Here is a 21,267-nt window from a genome sequence, read left to right on the forward strand (position 1 = left end):
AGGCACCTTCTCCAACCTCACCCCTAGGCCCACAGTGAGGACTGAGGTATTAAGAAAAAAGTGATGGCAACAGCTCCGCCTTCTGACAGCGTATTCCGCGAAGGAAAGAGCTGGTACCCCAGTTGGGCTCCGGCACAGCCGTATACTCACCCGAAGACGCGACTCTTATTTCTCCTGTGGCTCACTCAGATCCCGCGGGCGAATCCCTACTTGGGCCTCTTACAGAACACAACTCCGCCCGCGAGGTGAGCCTTTGTCACTGATACAATGTTTTAAATTACGCGCTGCGTTCGTTCCGCCAATCAGATAGAGAAACCTGCAACTACCAATCAGCGCAAGGCTAGGGGGAAGGTGCGACCGGGAGACGGTTTGTTCCGGTTTGACCTCCCCACTCTAATGTGAGTCCGGGTTACCAACTGTCGGAGTTTGGATTGGAGTACCGTGGAACTTTTCCCGCTTAACCTTTTTTCTTCAACTCTAAGCGTTTCTTTTCAAGGAACCCTAAAGGAAATCCTCAGGCATCAGCAGCCATCCTTTGTCCTTTAGCAAGTTCCTTCCCAGGAGCAGAAAAGAGTACTGATGTAGGGCGCTTTTTCGTCTTTGGAGTGGAACACTACATTTCCCAGCAGGCACCGTGAACAAACGCCCAATCTCCTTCCCAGAGTTCCCCGGGTGTCGGCCCAACCTAGCGGTCTTCCTTCGGGAGTTGGAGACTTTGGGGGCAAGATGGCGACAGGAACGGGCAGTAAGTACCTGCGTTCCTTTTCGTGTAAAGCCTTTGTAGTTCCTAAGCGAGTGACAACACCTGACTTCTGTCACACGCTTAGGGAGTTCGAGCAATGATTTGCCTGAGAGCCCAGGGCCTTTAGAGACTTTCGCTCTGCAGTGTTGTTGAAGGCCAGTGTGTGCGGGTCGTGAAGTGTAGGGTCTCGTGTCCCAGGGAGGCCACGGACATTTGAGAGAAGCCATTCAATGAATCCTTGTATGTTTGGGAGCTGTGTGGGGGGAGTGATAAAGATGCTGTAGAGACTGGTGCGCAGACGAAAACACTTTGTGAACCATACCGTGTGGCCGGCTTCTCAAAAAGCAATTCACGTTCCGAGCAACGTTTGTGGCCCCGTACTCCCTCTCTCGCAGAGAAATGGGATAATTTAACCGGGAGCTTTTTCCGACGGTGGGGAAATTGTTTTTCTTGTATCTCAGCCATTTTCCTTTGTTTCATGGACTGAAAAGGTCTTTTAGGCCAGATAGCTCAAGTAGGGGCAGAGGAGGTACTGAAAGCAGTAAACAGTTTTATGCTGAGAAGCAGGCGGGGCAGTAGGGGGCGGTGGCTGTTCGGAATCCTGGGAAATAAACCCGGGAGTTTAAATTGTGAGAAAGTGTGTATTTTTATAACTGGACTTTTCGGGAGACATTAACCTGACATTCTTTATTTCTGTTTTTATTTTTCATAAAGCAGGGTAGGTAGTCATGAAGAAATAAAATATTTTGCCAGATACTCAGTGCATTTCTCACGTAATGAGGTAGATACCACCCACCCAGTGGTGATATTTTACTGTCAGGTGAAAATCAAGATTTGGTGATAGTAGCTCACTTTGTCCTTACAGTTTGGGATGTTTTATGTTATTAGGCTTTTAGTCCTCCCTCTGAGGCTTGGAACTAGCGACTCAGTGATTGCTCTAAACCTTCACTCTTTTTCAGAACACAAGCTGTTGAGTACCGGCCCCACAGAACCATGGTCCATCCGAGAGAAGCTGTGCTTAGCGTCTTCTGTCATGAGGAGTGGAGATCAAAACTGGTAAGGTATCTAGGATGTCTGGTGTTTTGTTTTTTGTTTTTGTTTTTTAACATTGGTGATTCTATAGTTAATCATACTGATCTGTAAGAAGTATTTCTTTTTTAACAGTTTTATTGAGATATAATTTACATACCATTAAATTAACTCAGTTTTCACAGGATTTAGATTCACAGAGTTGTGGAACAATCAGCCATTATACAATATCTTCTCTCCCTCACCCAGCAGCTCATCTACTTTCTGTTTCTATAGGTTTCCTCTTCTCAATATTTCATATAAGTGAAATAATAATTTGTGGTCTTCTGTGACTGAATTTTTTCACTTAGCATAATACTTTCAAAGTTCATAATGTATCATGTGTGAGTACTTTATTCCTTTTTATGACTAAATAACAGTCTGTATGCATATGCCACATTTTGTTTATCCATTCATTAATTGATGAACATTTGTGTTTACACTTTTTTGGACGATTATAATTGATGCTGCTATGAACATTCGTGTACAGAGTTTTGTGTTAACATTTGTTTTCAGTTCTCTTCAAAGAGTGGTATTGCTGGGTCATGTGGTAACTCTTTAATTTTTTGAGGAACTACAAAGCTATTTTTATTTTTAACTCATCCCATCATTTTATATTCCCACCAGCAATAAACAAGGGTCCTAAGTTCTTTCTTTGTTCAACAACATTTACTCTGTCTGTTTTATTATAGCTGTACTAGTGGATATGAAGTGCTGTTTCATTGTGGTACTAATTTACATATCCCTCATGCCTAATGTTGAATATCTTTTCACATTCTTATTAGCCATTTGTGTATCTACTTTGGAGAAATTTCTGCTCAGATCCTTTGGATTACTTATTTTATTTTTTAAGATTTTATTTATTTATTTTTAAAGAGAGGGAGAGAGAGGGTGAAAGAGAAACATCAATCATCGGTTGCCTGTTGCGTGCCCTGGACTGGAGACCTGGCCCAAAACTCAGGCATGTGCCCTGACCAGGAATCGAACTGGGGACCTTTCAGTTTTCAGGACAGTGCCCAAACCCACTGAGTCATACTGGTCTGGGATATTTTTATTACTTTTTTTAAAAAATTTATTTATTTATTTTTAGAGAGAAGGGAAGGAGAAAAGAGAGAGAAAGGTCAGTGTCTGGTTGTCTCTCGTGTGCCCCCTACTGGGGACCTGGCCTACAACCCATGCATGTGTCCTGATTGGGAATCAAACTGGTGACCCTTTGGTTGGCCGGCTGGCGCTCAATCCACTGAGCCATACCAGCCAGGGCTATTTTTATTACTTTTAAGTTCTTTATGTATTCTGGACACAAATCTCTTGTCAGATAAATTTCAAATGTGTCTATTTTGTATTGTCTTTTCACATTCTTAATTGGTATCATTTATAACATGAAAATTTTTTATTTTCATATGTCTAGTTTATCTGTTTTTTTCCTTCTGTTGCTTATGTTTTTGGTGTCATACCTAAGAAACCATTTATGTTTATGTTTTCTTCTAAGAGCTTTATAGTTTTAGCTCTACACTTTTAGGTCTTGGATCCATTTTGAGGTAATTTTGTGTATGTTCTAAGGCAGGAGTTTCTTCTGCATGTAGTTATCCACTCTTTCCAGTGCATAGTATTTGTTGTAAGACTCTTCTTCATTAATTGTCCTGGCATTCTAGTATTTTTAAATGTAGATAGGAGGACTACAGTGTCCAATCTTTTGCTTCCAAAATACACACTTTTTCTTTCTTTTTTAAAATTTTATTTTATTGATTTTTAGAGAGAGAGGAAGAGGGGGAGAGAGGGAGAAACTTCATTTGTTGTTCCACTTATTTATGCATTCATTGGTTGATTCTTGTATGTGCCTTGACTAGAGATCTAATCTGGAACCTTGGCCTATCAGGAAGACGCTCTAACCAACGGAGCTACCTGGCCAGGGGCCACTATTTTATTTTTAACATTTCTCTTATTTTTCTCTTCTTTTCTTAGGATCCAAGGATACTTTTAAATTGTCTTAAGCTTTAAAATTTCCTACTATACACATTTGTGTTTATATGATATGTCTCTACTACTTTAACCATTTCAAATGAGTTTATAAAAGCACCATTACTAGTCACTGTTAGCATTTCTGCAACTTCATATTTTTTAAAGATTTTATTTCTTTATTTCTAGAGAGAGAGAGGATGAGAGGGAAAGAGACATGGATGTGAGACAAAAACATTGATCATTTGCCTCTTGTATGTGCCCCAGATCGGGAACCTGACTCACAACCCAGGCATGTGCCCTGACCAGCAATCGAACCCATGACCTTTTGGTTCACAGACTGGCATTCAGTCCACTGAGCCACACCAGCCAGGGCTATTTTGAAAATAACTTTTCAAAAATGTAAGTGGGATATTCTGTGTAGCAGCTGTTTTTGCACCAAATTACCATATTTTGCTGTGTATAAGATAGTGCTCCCATGTATAATGAGCACCCATGTTTTATATCCAAACTTTCAGGAAAAAAATCTTTCGTTGTAATTTTTTAATCCAACTTTTACTCATTTATATTTAGATACTTGTTTTTTGTATTATAAAGAAATTTTAGCATTTGTTTTTAACATTATGGTACAAGAAATTTTATGTAACACTTAGAAAACACAAGGCCAGATACAAGGTATTTCAGGCACTACCATTGTATAATGCACATTCTTATTTTTCCCTCAAAAATTTGGGCTAAAAAGTGTGCATTATACTCAGCAAAATACAGTAAATGGTAAACCCCAAGACAAAATGAGCCATGTTAATTTGATACATCTCATTTTGAGCTTAAATATAATTCAGCCATGACTGGTATAGCTCAGTGGGTTGGGTATCGTCCTGCAAACCAAAAGATTGCTGGTTTGATTCCCAATGAAGGCACATGCCTAGATGGAGGGCCAGGTCTCCAATTAGGGGCATGTGAGAGGCAACTGATCGATATTTATCTTGCACATCAATGTTTCTCTCCCTCTCTTTCTCCCCCCTTCCCCTCTCTCTAAAAATAAATCTTCGAATATAATTCAACTCAGATATAAATTGAACTCATTTTTTTAATCCTCATGTGAGGATATGTTTATTGATTTTGGCAGGGGTGGGGAGAGAAAGAGAAAGAAAAGCATCAGTCAGCTGCCTCCCACATGTGCCCCTACTTATGGATGGAACTTGCAGCCTTTTCGATGTACAAGGAGATGCTCCAGCCGAGCACTAGACAAGGGCTTATTTTTAAACAAACCACCAAGTAAACTGGTTTGGAATACAATTGAATCTGTACATTTTCTCACAGTAATTATAAAGTTAGTATTAAAACACTTTGAAATTTTAAATTTACTTTTTGAGGAAGTACTAAGACATAGGTTCAGAATTCACAGTAGTACAATGTCTTTTTCCCATCACTGTACCTCATCTCCCAGTGTTAGCAGTTTCTTATGTGTTTCTCCAGCATCAATTTTGTATATATGAGCAAATATTTTCCTTCTCCCCCTCATTTTAATTTTTAATTTTTTAATTATATTTTGTTTATGGTTTTATAGTTGTCCCAGTTTGTTCCTTTCCTCTCCCCTGCACCCTGTGTTCCCCACTCCCTTAGGCAATTCCCATACCGTTGTCCATTGTTCATCAGTCATGAATATATGTTCTTTGGCTACTCTATTCCTTATGCTGTACTTTACCTCCCCATGACTTCTTTAACTACCAATTTGTATTTCTTAATCCCTTCACCTTTTTGCCCATCCCCCCAAAACCCCATCCCATCTGGCAATCATGAAAACATTGTCTTTATGATTATGTTTCAGTTCTGCTTGTCTTTTAGAATCAATTGTTGATAAATATGTATTTATTGCCATTTTATTGTTCATATTTTTGATCTTCTTAAAGAAGACCCTTTAACATTTCATATAATACTGGTTTAGTGGAGATGAAGCTCTGAACCAAATTGGCAATTCAGAATATAAGGAGGCAAAAAACAACCAATCAGAACAGCAGAAACAAAAAATAATCCAAAAAAATGAGCCTCTGGAACAACTTCAGGTTTACCAACATTCACATCATACGGGTGCTCGAAGAAGAAAAGAGAGAGCACGAAATTGGAAGCCTGCTTGAAAAAAATAGAAAACTTCCCTAACTTGGTGAAGCAAATAGACATACGAGTCCAGGAGGCACAGAGAGTACCAAATAAGATGAACCCAAAGAGGCCCACACCGAGACACATCATAAGTAAAATGCAAAGGGTTAAAGACAAAGAGAATCTTAAAAGCAGCAAGAGAAAAGCAGATAGTTATCTACAAGGGAGCTCCCATAAGACTGTCAGGTGATTTCTCAAACTTTGCAGTCTAAAAGGGATTGGCAAGAAATACTTGAAGTGATGAAAAGCAAGGGCATACAACTAAGATTACTCTCCCCAGCAAAGCTATCATTTAGAATCAACGGACAGATAAAGAGCTTCCCAGATAAGAAAAAGCTAAAGGAATTTTCCCTGTTCTTTATAAACACATGTGGTTATGTACTACACATAGTGGTTTTTTTTTTTTAACTGCTAATTATTCTAGTATATCTTACAAATTATTGTATATCTGTATATGAGGATGTCTCATTCCTTTTTAACAGCTGTATGGCATTATTTTTGGATATACAATAAACTGATACTCTCTTGATGGGCATTTACTAATGCAATCTTACATAGTATATATAAATTATAGCTAAGATAAAGTAGAATGACTAGATCAAAGAATAAATGAATATAAAATTTGATATATATTTCAAATTGCCTCACTTGGAGATTGTTTCAGTTTATACTCCCACTGATGATATATCAAAGTATCTGTTTTCTGTGCCCTGTTCATAGATTGTGTTAGGCGTTTTTGATCTTTGACAGTATTATAAAAGGTGAGAACAATTCTCATTTTTTATTTGCATTTATCCTATGGTGAAGTTGAATATTTTCATGTGTTAAAGAGCCAGTTGTGTTCCCTTTCCTGTAAACTGATTTTTCTATTTGATTATGAGTCCTTTCAATTTTGGGGGTACTTCATATATTGGGGAGATTAGCTAGTTGAGGCGTGAGATACAGTTTTTGAAACCAGTGTGCCATTTGGCTTTCTAGTGGTGATCTTTTTACATTAAGACTTTTAAAATGTAGTTTATTAATAATTCTCTTTTACTGCTTCTGGATTTTGTGTCATACCTAGAAACTTCTTCCCCAGTCTGAGATAGAAAATAATTGTTCTATGACTTCTAATTCCTTCATGGTTAAACTTTTTGAACATTTAAATCTTTGGTCTATTTGGGACTTTTCTCAGTAAGTTGTAAATTATGGATCAAAGTTTAATTTTTGGCTGTAGCTATCTATGTAACTATGTTGAAGTAAACTTTTTCTTTAAAAGGAGTTATCCCAACACAAAATTTAAAAACTTTTTAAAGTTATTAAATATTTAGATCTCACAGAGAAGTGTGGAAAGTAATATAAATTGCCCATGTACTTAGTACCTGGACATAACAAATTCTAATATTTTTGTCATGTTTTCTTTTTAAAGAAATAACATACAGTTGGAACCCCCTTACACTTTTCTTTGATCCCATTCCAGTCCACCTTTTTTCATTTTTGCTTGTTTCTCTGTCTTTATACCTACAACTTTTTAAAAGATTGTATACTTCCATCATAGCAGAAAGTTGTCATATTTTTTTAGTTAATATTGTGTTATCAACATATTTCATATTACCACATATAACTCATAGTTGTTTTTATGGTCTGTTTATATTTCATAGAGTTGATGTGCCATAAGGTAAAAATCCTCTTGCAGGCATTTAGGAAAAATCTAATTGTTCATCAGTCTGATCAGATCCACCTGGTACTTTCTTCTTGGTGCTTGCTGCTAAATTATTACTGGAAACTATGTTAGTGGATCAAAAGATCTACTTTTTGGGGTCTGTAATATATTACAAATTGCTTTTCAAATGGCAGGTCTTTTCTTAAAAAAAAAAATCAACACAAAAATATATTCCCAAATGAACAGAAATGATACTGTATTAACATTATTAGTTTCTAATACCTTCCTTTCACCCAGGAAATATATTATCTAGGAAAACTGGCAATGACTCTTTACTTCTAGATGACTTTCAGGTTGTATCATTTTCCATAATCATATATTGCAGTATACTTCCCAGTGGCAGGTTTTTATTCCAAGGTTTATACTCCAAACATTGAGCTCTCAGCATAATTTTTCTGTTTCCTCCCCACCCCCAACTTGGTGTGTAATAAGACTTTTTCTCATTTTATAGGGTATCAGTTAGCAGAGCAATCAAGCCCTTTGCAGAACCTGGCCGTCCTCCAGACTGGTTCTCTCAGAAAGTAAGTTCCCAAGCAAGTGCTTAGAGCAGTCTTGAGATGAGATGTGAAATGGATTCACCGTCTTTCAATCACAAAGTTTTTGTATAATATGAAGAGGGAAAATAGTTAAGAATACCTTTTTATTATCTGCTGTTCTCTAATCCTTCCATGTATGCTCATTTTACAAACTGTTATAGTCGGTGTAGCATAACAGAACCAAGCTTGGTAATTAAATAGATTTGAGTTTAATAGGACTCCGCTTAAAAACTTTGGACAATGATGTTTAGTTTTCTCACTTGTAAAATAGGTAAACATTGCTTCAGGATTGTCCTGAAGATTTAGATGAGGTAATAACTATAAAGCATTTAGCATAGTACCTTGCATATGGTAACTGCTCAGTTACCTTTTAGCTCTAAATATTGCCTATTAGGTTGTTTTTACCCAAATACTCAAACTCTAGGCCAGAAGACTCCCTTCTCTGTGTCTTCGTATTGATTATTTTGAATTGAGTTGATGTTAAGTAATTTGCTTTCCTAGAAACCACTTGTGTCTCCCCTGTCTAAGCCTTAGTTTAATATGTTGAAACATTGAGAGATCATTTCTTTTCTCAGCTTGCTCATCATATTTTCACTTTTTTTCCATAGCATTGTGCTTCTCAGTACTCCGAGCTCCTAGAAACCACTGAGACCCCAAAGTGAGTACAAAGCCAGGCACCTAAGCTAAATCTCTTTAGCAGAGAGTGGTTACTGAGTAAGTCTGGTTTATATGTAGTTACATTACTGGGTGATAAAAACATAGGAGAAATTATCTGTGGTTAGGATGTCGATAAGGCTCAAAGAAAGAAAGTAGGATTGGAAGCAAATGTTCTCTTACTCAAATGTATGTATGTTTTAATTTTCCACAGACGGAAACGGGGTGAAAAGGGAGAAGTGGTGGAAACTGTTGAAGATGTCATTGTTCGGAAACTGACTGCTGAACGAGTTGAGGAACTAAAGAAAGTGATAAAGGAAACCCAAGAAAAATATAGGTACTTATCAAAGATGTCAAATGGTTGGGCGAGCCAAAAGGGGCTGACTTCTAATATTGGTCAGAATTTTTTAAGTATCAGATGAAAAAACCCAGTCTAGTCCTGACTGGGGTGGCTCAGTGGATTGAGTGCTGACCTGTGAACTGAAAGGTTACTGGTTCGATTCCCAGTCAGAGTACATGCCTGGGTTGCCAGCCAGTTCCCCAGTTGGGGGCATGCGAGAGGCAACTGATAAGTATTTCTTTCCCTCTCTTTCTCCCTCCTTTCCCTCTCTCTAAAAATAAACAAGCAAACAAATAATCTTATTTTTTAAAGTCACCTACCTTTTTTTCTTCCTACAGACGACTGAAAAGAGATGCAGAACTAATACAAGCTGGGCACATGGACAGCAGACTGGATGAGCTTTGTAATGACATTGCAATGTGGGTTATATTATATTGTTCTGCTTACACTTCTCTTTTTACCCCCTTGTATTGTAATCTTGCTTATTTCCTTCACCTGTCATTCCTTTAGACTTGAGAGATTCTGGAAGGGAAAGCTGCGGAGTTCCCTGGTAGCTGGGAAGGGGGAGTGAGTCCTAAAATGTAATGTGATGGAACATTCCAACGTGAGAACATAACTTAGTTCTACCTTAAAAGTGGCTTTAGTTTGTGTGAGTGAAGAACTGGTAGTTAGGCAGTACACTCAAAATTCCCTGTTTTGCCCTGCCTCAGTGGGTTGGGAGTAGTCCTGCAAACCAAAAAGTCGCAGGTTGGATTCCTGATCTGGGCACATGCCTGGGTTGTGGGCTAGGTACCCAGTTGGGGGTATGCGAGAGGCAACTGACCTGTTTTTATCTTGCACATCGATGTTTCTCTTACCTCTGTTTCTCCCTCCCTTTTCCTCTCTCTAAAAATAAATCTTTTTAAAAATTCCCTTTTTTGCTGATATGGGTTCCTCTTCAGCCCTTTCCTCCAGAAACTACTAACCTGTCAAAAAATTCCCTTTTGAGGCACTGTGAACTGTAAAAATAGAGCTGGCTAGGGTCTAACCCTTTCATTTCCTCTTTAGGAAGAAGAAATTGGAGGAAGAGGAGGCTGAAATAAAGAGGAAGGCTACAGATGCTGCATATCAGGGTAAGCTGAGCCTAATGACTGTTTCGCAAGTGACAAAACAATATTGCATGCTAATTACATTGAAAACTATTTTGTAATATACAATCCACTAGTTCTAATTTACTTGCACACTTTTCTCTGTCATCTTCTCTTTTACCAGAATAAAAAACATCCCTTTATATCCAGGGAAAAACTCTTAGAAAATTAGCCCTGTTCAGATCTCACTAGACCTTGTGTCCTTCTAGGATACAAAGGCTTGATAATAAGACATTGAACATAATTAAGGTTTTAGAAGTCAAAGGCTTATAAAATGATGGAGAATGTCCCAGGCAGTAGATAAGGGGAGGAACATAAACTTCTATAACTCCAGGAATACATGCTCTGAGCCATTGAGGTTTTTCCCTCTTTGGAAGCAGAATCTTAATAAGCTGTTGCGGAGGATGTTGAGGGCTGTTCAAACCACTTTATTATTCCAAGGACCTTTGGGGTAGTCGAATGGTTTATAAATGAGCTTGCTTAATATGAGAATTTCTCTTAGGTAAGTTTTCCTATCTCTCAAAAGTGGTAAAAGGAAACTTTCTAATCCAAACTCATAATGCTTCTTTAGTATTGTAGTATCCTATTTGTTCTTTATTATATAATAGCCAAGTAGGGTTTAGTTTCATTCGTTTAAACTTAGAAATTGTCCTGTTATATTTTCTAGCTCGTCAAGCAGTCAAAACACCCCCTCGGAGGTTACCTACTGTGATGGTTCGCTCTCCTATAGATTCTGCTTCTCCAGGAAGTGATTATCCACTTGGGGACTTGACTTCAACCACTATGGAAGAGACCACATCTGGGGTGAGTATATTGCCAACTGCAGGAATTAATCAGCAAAGGGACAATAAGCCAGCAGAGAGCTGAGTGATGAGGAAACCACTTTTGGCCTAGAGGCAACTTCCTCTCTCAGTCTGGAAGCGAAAGACTTAATTTACCTTGTTCTGTGCTCCAAGATAAGGATGGACCTAAAAACATTGAGACCAATGACGTTTTGAGAAATAGATAAAAGACTGTTGGCAATACTGTATTGTCAAGGATATATTTGTAAGTGTGTTAGTCCTATGAAATTCCTGCTGAAATAAGGGACAATTACTTTGTAAATATAATATTGGTAGTGGGTAAGGAGTTTATGAAAGGTAAGTTAGGTGGAATGGTTGGGTTAGTGTGAGTTTGAGTATGTTTAAGAAAAAAAATTGTGGGGGAAAAAGTTGTGGCTGAGAGCAGGAGGGTAGAGGGTTTCTGGGCAGTTCCACTCAGGACTAATAAAATACCAGTTAGATAACACTAACCCATCCAGATTAGTAGGGAACCTTTCAGAGTGTGAGAAGTCAGATAAAGGTTCTCTGTTGTCTCTTAGGTAACCCCTGGGACTTTGCCGAGTACCCCAGTCACCTCGTTTCCTGGGATTCCTGACACCCTTCCTCCAGGCTCTGCACCCTTAGAAGCCCCCATGACCCCAGTAACAGATGATTCACCCCAGAAAAAGATGCTTGGACAGAAAGCAACTCCACCCCCCTCCCCTCTGCTGTCAGAGCTCTTGAAGAAGGGCAGCCTCCTGCCTACTAGCCCCAGACTGGTATGGAGACTTCTGTGGGTGTTTGAGAGCTGTGGTGATTTAGTACTTTGGAAGGGAGTGCCTGGGACCTAAAATGTGACATGGATAAAAAAGTTCAAAAGAGGAAGAGATCTCCCAGTTAAACGTTAATTAAGGGGGAAGAAAAAAACAAAAAACAAAAACACAGCACAGTAAGTTAATAGTATCCTTGGGTCCTGAGGTATTTAAAACCATAATTATTTTGGTTCTCTTCTCCAGAGAACTCCTGTTAAATAAGTTTTGAAAACTAGAGTTTCCCTTGGGTCTGAAAATACTCTCTTTGGATGTTAACTTTTAGTTTTGTAAAGTTTGGTAAACTGCTGGAGCTTTTTTGGGAAGTGGTAGTGAAGGAAAGCTTGAGTGTAGCCTTCACCTTTATTCTTCCCTGGTAGGTCAATGAAAATGAGATGGCTGTGGCTACTGGCCACCTCAACAGTACAGGTGTTCTCCTGGAGGTAGGCGGGGTCCTTCCCATGATACATGGTGGGGAGATTCAGCCAACACCCAACACTGTTGCAGCCTCCCCTGCTGCCTCAGGTAAGTCATCACTTTTCCATTATGTACTTTACTTCAGAGATATTGAACTTGGCATTGACAGTCCTTGGTTTCCAGCCTTTGTTACTAAGCAATTGTCAATCCTAGATTTAATGCCCAACCTTGTAGCTACTTTACCCCATAGTGCCTGGATTTTAAATTCATTGTATCTTCAAAATATTGGTAGTCCTGGATGGCCACAGCATAGATATTAATGGAATAGTCAAGTTAATAGTGAAGCTGCTTCTCTGGGGCTTGCAAGTCAGAGTCCTGAGTTTATAGAGTAGGGGATGAGATTTAGATCCAGGGAACTAGACTTGAGTTTCAGGCCTGCCACACCCTGGTTTTGTGACTTTGGCTAGGTCAACTTAACTCTTGAGCCTCAGTTTCCTTTTGTTAATTGCAGTGTATACAGTTCACAGAAATGTCTAGTGAGAATTAAATGAAGTAGAAAATATAAGGCCAAAAGAAAAGCCCTTTACAAAATACTAGACAAACATTAGATATTGTTCTTTGAATGTTATTGAATTTGGGTGGTTTACAGCATGTTTAATTTCAGCAGAAGTGACATTTATTCATCCCAGTTTTTTGTTGTTGTTATGTTTAATTTTTTTCTGAGGAAAAATTGCCACCCATTTTTCATTTGCATTGTATGTTTTAGTGCTTTGGGTCATTCCTAACTTGGGAGAAGATCTTAAGTAAGGTTGGAGAAAGTAAAGATATAGGTAATGAGCTTATTCAACAGAGGAGTTGCTTTCATCTTTTGAGACTAAAAATTTTCTTGGTTGAGTCTTAAAGTGGCTGTTGTCAGGTGCTTCCTTCTTACCTCATTTTGTGTACCTCTTTGTTAGGTGCTCCCACTCTTTCCCGGCTTTTAGAAGCTGGTCCTACACAGTTCACCACACCTCTTGCTTCCTTCACTACTGTTGCCAGTGAGCCTCCAGTTAAACTTGTGCCACCCCCTGTAGAATCTGTGTCCCAGGCTACCATTGTCATGATGCCTGCGCTGCCAGCACCATCCTCTGCTCCGGCTGTCTCCACTCCTGAGAGTGTAGCTCCAGGTGCGTCCCTGACCCACGCCCTGAGCAGCCGCTAGGTCCAAAATTTCATCTTGAACATTAGTTAGAGAAAGGTGATTAAGAGCATTAGGTCCAGTACAGATGCTTCTGTTATGTTCTCCATGGACATTTGCCATCTATCCTTAGGAAAACTAGGATGTGAGAAGAAGTGGTTGGGCATTTATGAGTTGGGGGGAGGGCCAAGTGTACACATGGGAGTGGGCTTAAGAATGTGTTGTCACCTTACTTTCTAATGATAAAACTGAAGAGAAGAGAACAGACAGATGTAAGATAGCTCTTTCTGAGTTTTAGTGTGTGGGTACCTAACATCTGTCTACATTCTTGGTGCAGTCCAGGTGGTCACTTGGTTCAAAATAAGCTTCTGAGGTGCTTTTCTCTTCCTGTTATTTAGTGAGTCAACCTGACACCTGTGTTCCCATGGAGGCTGTGGGAGATCCACATACTGTGACCGTTTCCATGGATAGCAGTGAAATCTCCATGATCATCAATTCTATCAAAGAAGAGTGCTTCCGAACAGGGGTAGCAGAGGCTTCTGGAGGATCAAAGGCTCCAAGCATAGATGGGAAGGAAGATTTAGATTTGGCTGAGAAAATGGATATTGCTGTGTCTTACACAGGTGAAGAGTTGGACTTTGAGACTGTCGGAGACATCATTGCCATCATTGAGGACAAGGTAACTATTCAGCAAAGCCCAAAAGAATCTCTCATGGGTCCTTCATAGGCTTCTCTCCTCAGCCTCTCCTTGCTTCTTGTAGCAATTACATAAACAACATTGCCTCCTCCTGCCCATCTCCATCTCTGTAGTCCCAAAGCCCTTTGGTGCTGATGTTAGTGATCTCCCCAGCCATCCTGTGTTACTGGTTTGCACAGGACAGGTTCCTATTCATTGGTTGCTTCTACATGGAGAAGATGGAGAGAGAAGCTGCAGATTGTGGCCATCTCATTTGGTGCTAACAGAATTGAGGTAATTGGGCTTCTTTCTGTGACTTCAACAGTGTATGTATTATGGGACAGGTAGATGATCATCCTGAAGTGCTGGATGTGGCAGCAGTGGAAGCGGCACTGTCATTCTGTGAAGAGAATGATGATCCTCAGTCTCTTCCTGGCCCCTGGGAGCACCCTATTCAGCAAGAACGAGACAAGCCAGTACCTCTCTCTGCACCAGAGTTGACAGTCAAGCAGGAGAGGCTGGACTTTGAGGAATCAGAAAACAAAGGAATCCATGAACTGGTGGACATCAGGGAACCCAGTGTTGAGATCAAAATGGAACCTACAGAATCAGAGCAAGGCATTTCAGGGGCTGAAATAGTCACTGGAGTTGTTCCAGCCACGTGTATGGAGCCACCAGAACTCAGGAGCCAGGACTTAGATGAGGAACCCAGAAGTACAGCAGCTGGAGAGATTGCTGAAGCAGATGTTGCCAGTGGGAAAGGCGATGAGACTCCACTTACAACTGTGAAGACAGAGGTATTTAAGATTAGGGCCTGGGAGGACGGAGGGTTATACCTTAGGTAAGAAGTGAAAGTTCAGGCCTCTGGTTTCTTTGTTGCATTCCTGAGTTCTGACATGTTTGATGTATGTAAAGCATATAGGTGTGATCAGTTCTATACATATCTATTCTATTTCTGTTAAGGTATATATTAGAATCAGATTATGTGGTTAGGACTTAGAATTGCTGCTGTAATCTCATTATCACTGGAGAATAAAACTGTAAGCTGTATGATTTGTCAGTACTTAGGGTATTTGTTCTTTTGGTCTTCAGGCATCCCCTGAAAGCATTTTGTCTCCATCACATGGCTCAAATCCCATTGAAGATCCTTTAGAAGCAGAGACTCAGCACAAATTTGAAATGTCAGGTAAATAATAAGTCCAGGAAATTTGATTCAGTAACTAACTTGAAATCATTTGCTTTGTCTTCTGAGGGATTGTGGGTTGTGGGAAAGTAGAGGAGGTAGAACAGGTCAGTGTGGAAAGGAGAGCTGCAGGGGATTATTGTCCATAGGAAGGGGAAGGCTAAGGTGGAAAAATCTTCAGGTAGTCTTTCTCTCCTCTGCAGACTCATTGAAAGAAGAATCAGGGACTATTTTTGGAAGCCAGATAAAGGTATTTCAGACTTTTCTTTATTACTTTTGGTGTGTGACTAGATTATAGCACTACCTTTTTAATGAATTTTAGTAAACTCGTATCTTTATTTTCTGAGATGAGACTGGTTAAGGAGTTGCATGGGGAAAAGCTGCAGTGGAAGTTAGGTATAGTGGGAGTACTATGGCAACCTGTGCTTTCCATCTGAAAGAGTTTGAACATCACACAGACCTTTCTTTGCATATAATGCACAACGAAGCTTTGATATACCTAGTGATTTGAAGTGAATAGAGATATAGCCAGGGAGAACATATAACAAATCAGATTATTAAATATACTATCCAGAGAAAATCATCCAAAGTTTTCTTTTTAGATTTGCTAAAGCAGTAGTAACAAACAGAGTTAAATAAAGGATATGAGCTTGCTCCATCAGATAAGACATAAAATAAAAACTATTTTTGGTAACTTTGTACCCAGGGTCAGAGTTCCTCTCAAGAGCAAGGGGAAAGAAGGAACGCCTCTTAGCTTAGTCTTAAGTAAGTAGCTTTTTTTGTTTCTTCCTTTTAAAAAGATCCTGGGTCTTATTCTTTGTCCAGGTTCTAAATTATTTGATCAGTCAGTGTCTGTAAGTAGATGGTAGTATAAGTGATAGAGGGCTCAGTCAGGAAACAGTGTGAGGTCATTTTCTAGAACTGATCTAACCCAAAAGGCAGATCATGTTTAATGATGCTTTGCTGGATAGCTTTACTTGCATTTGTTAACTGGAGCTCACTGTGTTTAAGGATGCCCCAGGTGAGGATGAGGAAGAAGATGGAGTCAGTGAAGCAGCCAGCCTAGAGGAGCCTAAGGAAGAAGATCAAGGAGAAGGCTATTTGTCAGAAATGGATAATGAACCCCCTGTGAGCGAGAGTGATGATGGCTTTAGTATACACAACGCCACCCTGCAGTCCCACACACTGGCAGACTCCATCCCCAGCAGCCCTGCTTCTTCACAGTTGTGAGTATCTGAGATTGTTTCTCTGAGGTCAAGGCAGTGAAGGTGAGAAGTAGGAGAGGATCTTTTCTTTAATCTTACCTTTTCATCTTCCCTTTCTTGGCCTGGAACAAATACAGGCATACCTCGGAGATACTGCAGTTTGGTTCCAGACCACCACAATAAACTGTGTATCGCAATAAAGCGAGTCATAATCTTTTTGCTGGTGGAGGGTTTTGCCTTCAGTTTGTAAAAAATGTAACATCTGTGAAGCTCAGTAAAGCAAAGCGCAATAAAGCAAGGTATGCCTGTAGTTGACAAAAAATAATTAGGACTTTTTTTTTTTTTTTTTTAACTTATGCCTGGTGGAACTTCTGTATTTCTTTTATTTTAGCTCTGTCTGTAGTGAGGACCAGGAAGCTATTCAGGCACAGAAAATCTGGAAGAAAGCCATCATGCTTGTATGGAGAGCTGCAGCTAATCATAGGTAAGTGGAGGCTTTACTAATCAGTAGGAACATCTTCTCCTGCTTGTCTTTGTTGTGGATGACTAGAAAAAAGTTTGAGTAGGCGTATTTGGGACTGGAGGAATTGCCTTCTACAACCTTCGGCCACTTAAGTCAGGTTCTTTCACCTATGCTTCTAGAGGATCAGCTAGTAATTGCACCTTACTCTTTTTTGGCAGGTATGCCAATGTCTTTCTGCAGCCTGTTACAGATGACATAGCACCTGGCTACCACAGCATTGTGCAGAGGTAAGCCATAATCCATTCAGCAGGCTAAAACTTCCCTGGATTGTAAGTGGTCCAGTCTTAATGGATTTTGCTTTAGACAGTAAGTTTAAACAAATGTTTTTGATGTGAGTAAAGGTGACCCAACCACTAAACTGATTATTTCAGTGGGTGGATCATCAATGATAGTCTTAACAGAATTAACCCCTTTTATTACCTTTCTCAATGCTTATTATAGAGACTGACTTTGGTTTTTGGGTTTAGTGCATGTTTCAAGGTGAGGGGTTGATGTTTAAGTCCTGGCAGCTGGGACTGAGGAATGTGTGAAAAAGTATATGGTAACAGTATATTCAGGGATCCAGTTTAGTCCTCTTCCCCTCTCTGCTGCCATTTTACCGCTCTTCTTTTTTTCAGGCCAATGGATTTATCAACTATTAAGAAAAACATTGAAAATGGACTGATCCGCAGCACAGCTGAATTTCAGCGTGACATTATGTTGATGTTCCAGAATGCTGTAATGTATAATAGCTCAGATCATGATGTCTATCACATGGCAGTAGAGATGCAGCGAGATGTCCTGGAGCAGATCCAGGTACTTTGAGGATCCTCAGTGTTTTAGCAGGGATGAAATGAAAATACCCAAAGGAATGATTCACATTGCTATTAGGGAGGTGTGCTGTGGCTTTTACTTGGAATAGTCATCCCCTGATTGGACAGGGGATGCACAGGAACATAAAATTTTGTTCCTGCCAGATTCATGTTAGTTTTTTCTTGTTGGTTTGGTAAACGAGTTGTGAGAAAATAGTCTACCTTTCTTGGGCAAACTTCCTGAAGTTTTTTAATAAAATTCTTATAAAATGATGAGTGTATATTTTTTATTATGTGAAGTATATACATAATAGACAATCAACAAATAGTTTCTTCGCCCTTCTATTTCATTACAGATAACTTACTCTCTCCTATAGTTCCACTACCAGGCACTCTTTGGGATATTGAACTTGAAGGGATGTGGTCTCTCACTTCAGAGTCTGCCAAATAACTTAAATTGCATGATGATCTTTGGTTCATCTAGTTTTATTCTTTTTTCTCAATCTCAGAGCATAGAGATTTTAATCCTTTGTTATTGTAAAAAAAGAAAAAAAACCCAAAATAAAAATACAGCCATTTTCAGATTCTTGAGAATGCACAACACAGATTAAAACTTAGTATGCTAAACTTGTAATCAGTCGAGAAGTATTTGAATGCTGATTGCAGAAGGGTACTATATGAAGTCCTATTTACAAAGCCTACAGTGTCTTTAATTCTCCTCTACTGGATCAGGTTTCTAGGGCCAACTTTGTTTCTTCTCCCTACAGCAATTCTTGGCCACACAGTTGATTATGCAAACATCTGAGTCTGGGATCAGTGCTAAAAGTCTTCGAGGGAGAGATTCTACCCGCAAACAGGATGCTTCAGAGAAGGTGAGGAGACCAAAAGAGGGCTTGTGTGCTGCTGTTCCAGTGTTGGAAGTCTGAAGCATCCAAAGAACCTTATGATGCTGTTTGGCATTGTTGGGCTTTGCTATACTAATGGTGTACATAGAAGAAACCTGCTGTGACTGGAAGGCTCAGTCACATGGGAGAAATTGCAAGCCAAGTGAGCAAATTACTAATTCCACAGGGAGAGTGCTTGCAAGGTCGGGGAGATGACTTAGCTTGTAGCAATTGGGGACCATCAGTTCCTGTTCCAGAGGCATAATGGCCCGATTGCTTTTGGATCTCTTTCCTCTTGTTCTTGAGTTTTTAAATTTTGTCTTTGTATGTGTGGTGCTTGTGTCTTTGTCCTGAGGTTTGGGGTGCTTATGGCTGAGAGTTTCTGTGGAACCTGATCAGTGTTTGTTTGTCCTCTAACAGGACAGTGTCCCCATGGGCTCTCCTGCCTTCCTTCTCTCTCTCTTTGTAAGTATTGAATGGCTGCAAGGGGCGGTGTTGCCACAAAGATTCTCTGCTCCTGCTGGGGGTGGGTGGCAGAGGGAAATCCAACATGCAGACTGTAGCAATGTCTTGAACTTCTGTTTATTTGGGTCATTAAATAAGAAACTCTCTCTTCTGCTGCATTCCTGTCTTTCTGCATGTGTGTGTGTGTGGGCCTGGTAGGGACTTTGTATGAGTTCACTGGGCTGAAATGAGGTATTGGTAAGGACCTAGGATGCCCTTGCTCCCTATTTCTTGATTCCTCCTTTTGCCAATTCTCTTCTTAAAAATAGAAGATTATTTGAAGCAGCAGCTGCTAGCTGGCTCTTAAAAGATGTTCCTTGTACTGGATACTCAGCACATAGTTTTTAATCTTTTTCCCTAATACTAAGTTGCAAGACTGATGCCTGATACACAAACATTCAGTAAAATTAAGATAAAGATCTCAAAAACGTTGACCACTGCAGTAGTGGTTGGTGGAATTAGAGATACGCTTAGTAAAGCTAGTCTAAAGATTTATTCCTTCCTCCATGAATTGAACGACCCTCTGACTCTGTGTTATTCATTATGGGGCACTGAGACATGATATAATTGGAAAGGGCATCAGGCTAGATAGAAAACCACATGATCTTAAATTGACTGGATTATTTCTGGAGCCTTGGTTTCCTTCTCTGTGTGATGGAGCTAATAATGAGGTACCTGTCCAGCCTACCTCACAGGGATGTTGTGAGGATAAAATCCCTCACAGGGATGATGTGAGAATAAAATGTAAGATAACAGGTATGGAACTGGCTTGAAAAAATTTAAAGTGTTATACAAATGCAAGGTGGTATATTTGTTTTTACTATTGCCTCAAAGGCAACTTGTGTTCGTGAGCTCTAAAAATTTTAGAATCCTTGCATGTTAGAAACGTAAAAATGGCCTGACCCAACAAAAGTGTTCACTAGTTCATCTTGCCTACAGGCCTCAGCCTGTACCACAAACAGAACACTATAATCTCCATTCTTTTTTATTGGCCTGCAACAGTGACTCTGGATCCCCAAGCAATTGGCTGGCTGTTGCAAGGCTGGTTAATAGGATCTTTTATCTATTGAAGACAGCAAAGTATTGCACAAGAGGAAGGATCTGGGCTGCAGGGAGAGAGCAGCACATGGAAAGAAGCCTTCTGATTATCCTGATCTCATGGAAAACAACTGTCAGGAGGTGCTAGGGAACTAGTGCCAGGGTCAGTCTGCAGGAAAGGCCTTTCTTATAGGGACCAACAAACAGCTGGACAGGTATGTTAGCCAAGAATCTCACTATCCACTGCTACTGCCCTTTCTGACTCTCCCACTTTTTTTTTTAACTCTTTATGTTCCTTTGCACATAATTTGGGGGCTGGGTGGGATCACTAATAGTCATTCTGTGGGACCCCAGGTGAACTCCAGCAACCTCTGTGGTCAGCAGGAGCAAGATACTCTGTACTTACATGTTTTCACAAACTACTACCAGGTGATTTTTACCACGCTCTGTGGGAAGACAGATACATGCCCCTCATTTCCTGGATTTCTCTGCTGATTCCCTCTCCCCCAAGAAACCAAATTTCCAGCATTTTTGTACCTTCTCTTCTCTTTTAAGCACTCACTCATGCTCCTTTTCTTTGTCTGCCTGTCATTTAGGATGGGGGCACCAGGGGGCGCCGCTGTGCCATTGAAGCAGATATGAAGATGAAAAAGTGAAGTCTCAGAGTACCCTTACTGAGCTGAACCTGAAAAAGAAGTAAATAAGATAGAGCTTGGGCTTGTGGGCCCAGTTCCTGAAGTGGGAGTTCCAGAAGAGGAGGCACCTGGACCATGTGACATGAGATGGGAAAATCTCTCTCAGAGAGTTGGAGTAGCACAATTGCCTGTTTTAGGGCAAAAATAATGGGCTCTGTTAATGTCCTACTGTGTAACTAGCAGATTGTAGCTAATTTGTACTGTCTTGTGAAGTGTATAGACTTTTTAAAAAAAAAATCTGTGAAGTGTGTGTGTATATACAATAAACTCTGAAAGAAAA

General features: G+C 39.9%; 1 protein-coding gene across 2 annotated transcripts; it reads left to right on the forward strand.

Annotated features, from left to right (window-relative positions):
• The first annotated feature begins 688 nt into the window (after positions 1–688).
• Positions 689–21,267, forward strand: BRD8 (bromodomain containing 8). Of its 2 annotated transcripts, XM_054568396.1 has the most exons (22): positions 689–745; positions 1,702–1,798; positions 8,080–8,149; positions 8,773–8,822; positions 9,033–9,155; positions 9,497–9,577; positions 10,206–10,270; positions 10,953–11,089; positions 11,646–11,864; positions 12,275–12,419; positions 13,268–13,477; positions 13,887–14,167; positions 14,509–14,961; positions 15,257–15,350; positions 15,551–15,597; positions 16,359–16,573; positions 16,944–17,036; positions 17,234–17,302; positions 17,693–17,870; positions 18,634–18,738; positions 19,171–19,215; positions 20,889–21,267. In XM_054568396.1, the coding sequence occupies exons 1-22, from the start codon at positions 727–729 to the stop codon at positions 20,946–20,948; spliced, it is 2,856 nt and encodes a 951-aa protein (XP_054424371.1). In that variant the 5' UTR covers positions 689–726; the 3' UTR covers positions 20,949–21,267. The 2 variants fall into 2 exon arrangements, with proteins under 2 accessions (XP_054424371.1, XP_054424372.1); XM_054568397.1 differs by lacking the exons at positions 13,268–13,477; positions 19,171–19,215.

Source organism: Pteronotus mesoamericanus, unplaced genomic scaffold (genome assembly GCF_021234165.1).
Source record: "Pteronotus mesoamericanus isolate MK-2021 breed Mesoamerican mustached bat unplaced genomic scaffold, CSHL_Meso_final contig_2, whole genome shotgun sequence".
Lineage (NCBI taxonomy): Eukaryota > Metazoa > Chordata > Mammalia > Chiroptera > Mormoopidae > Pteronotus > Pteronotus mesoamericanus.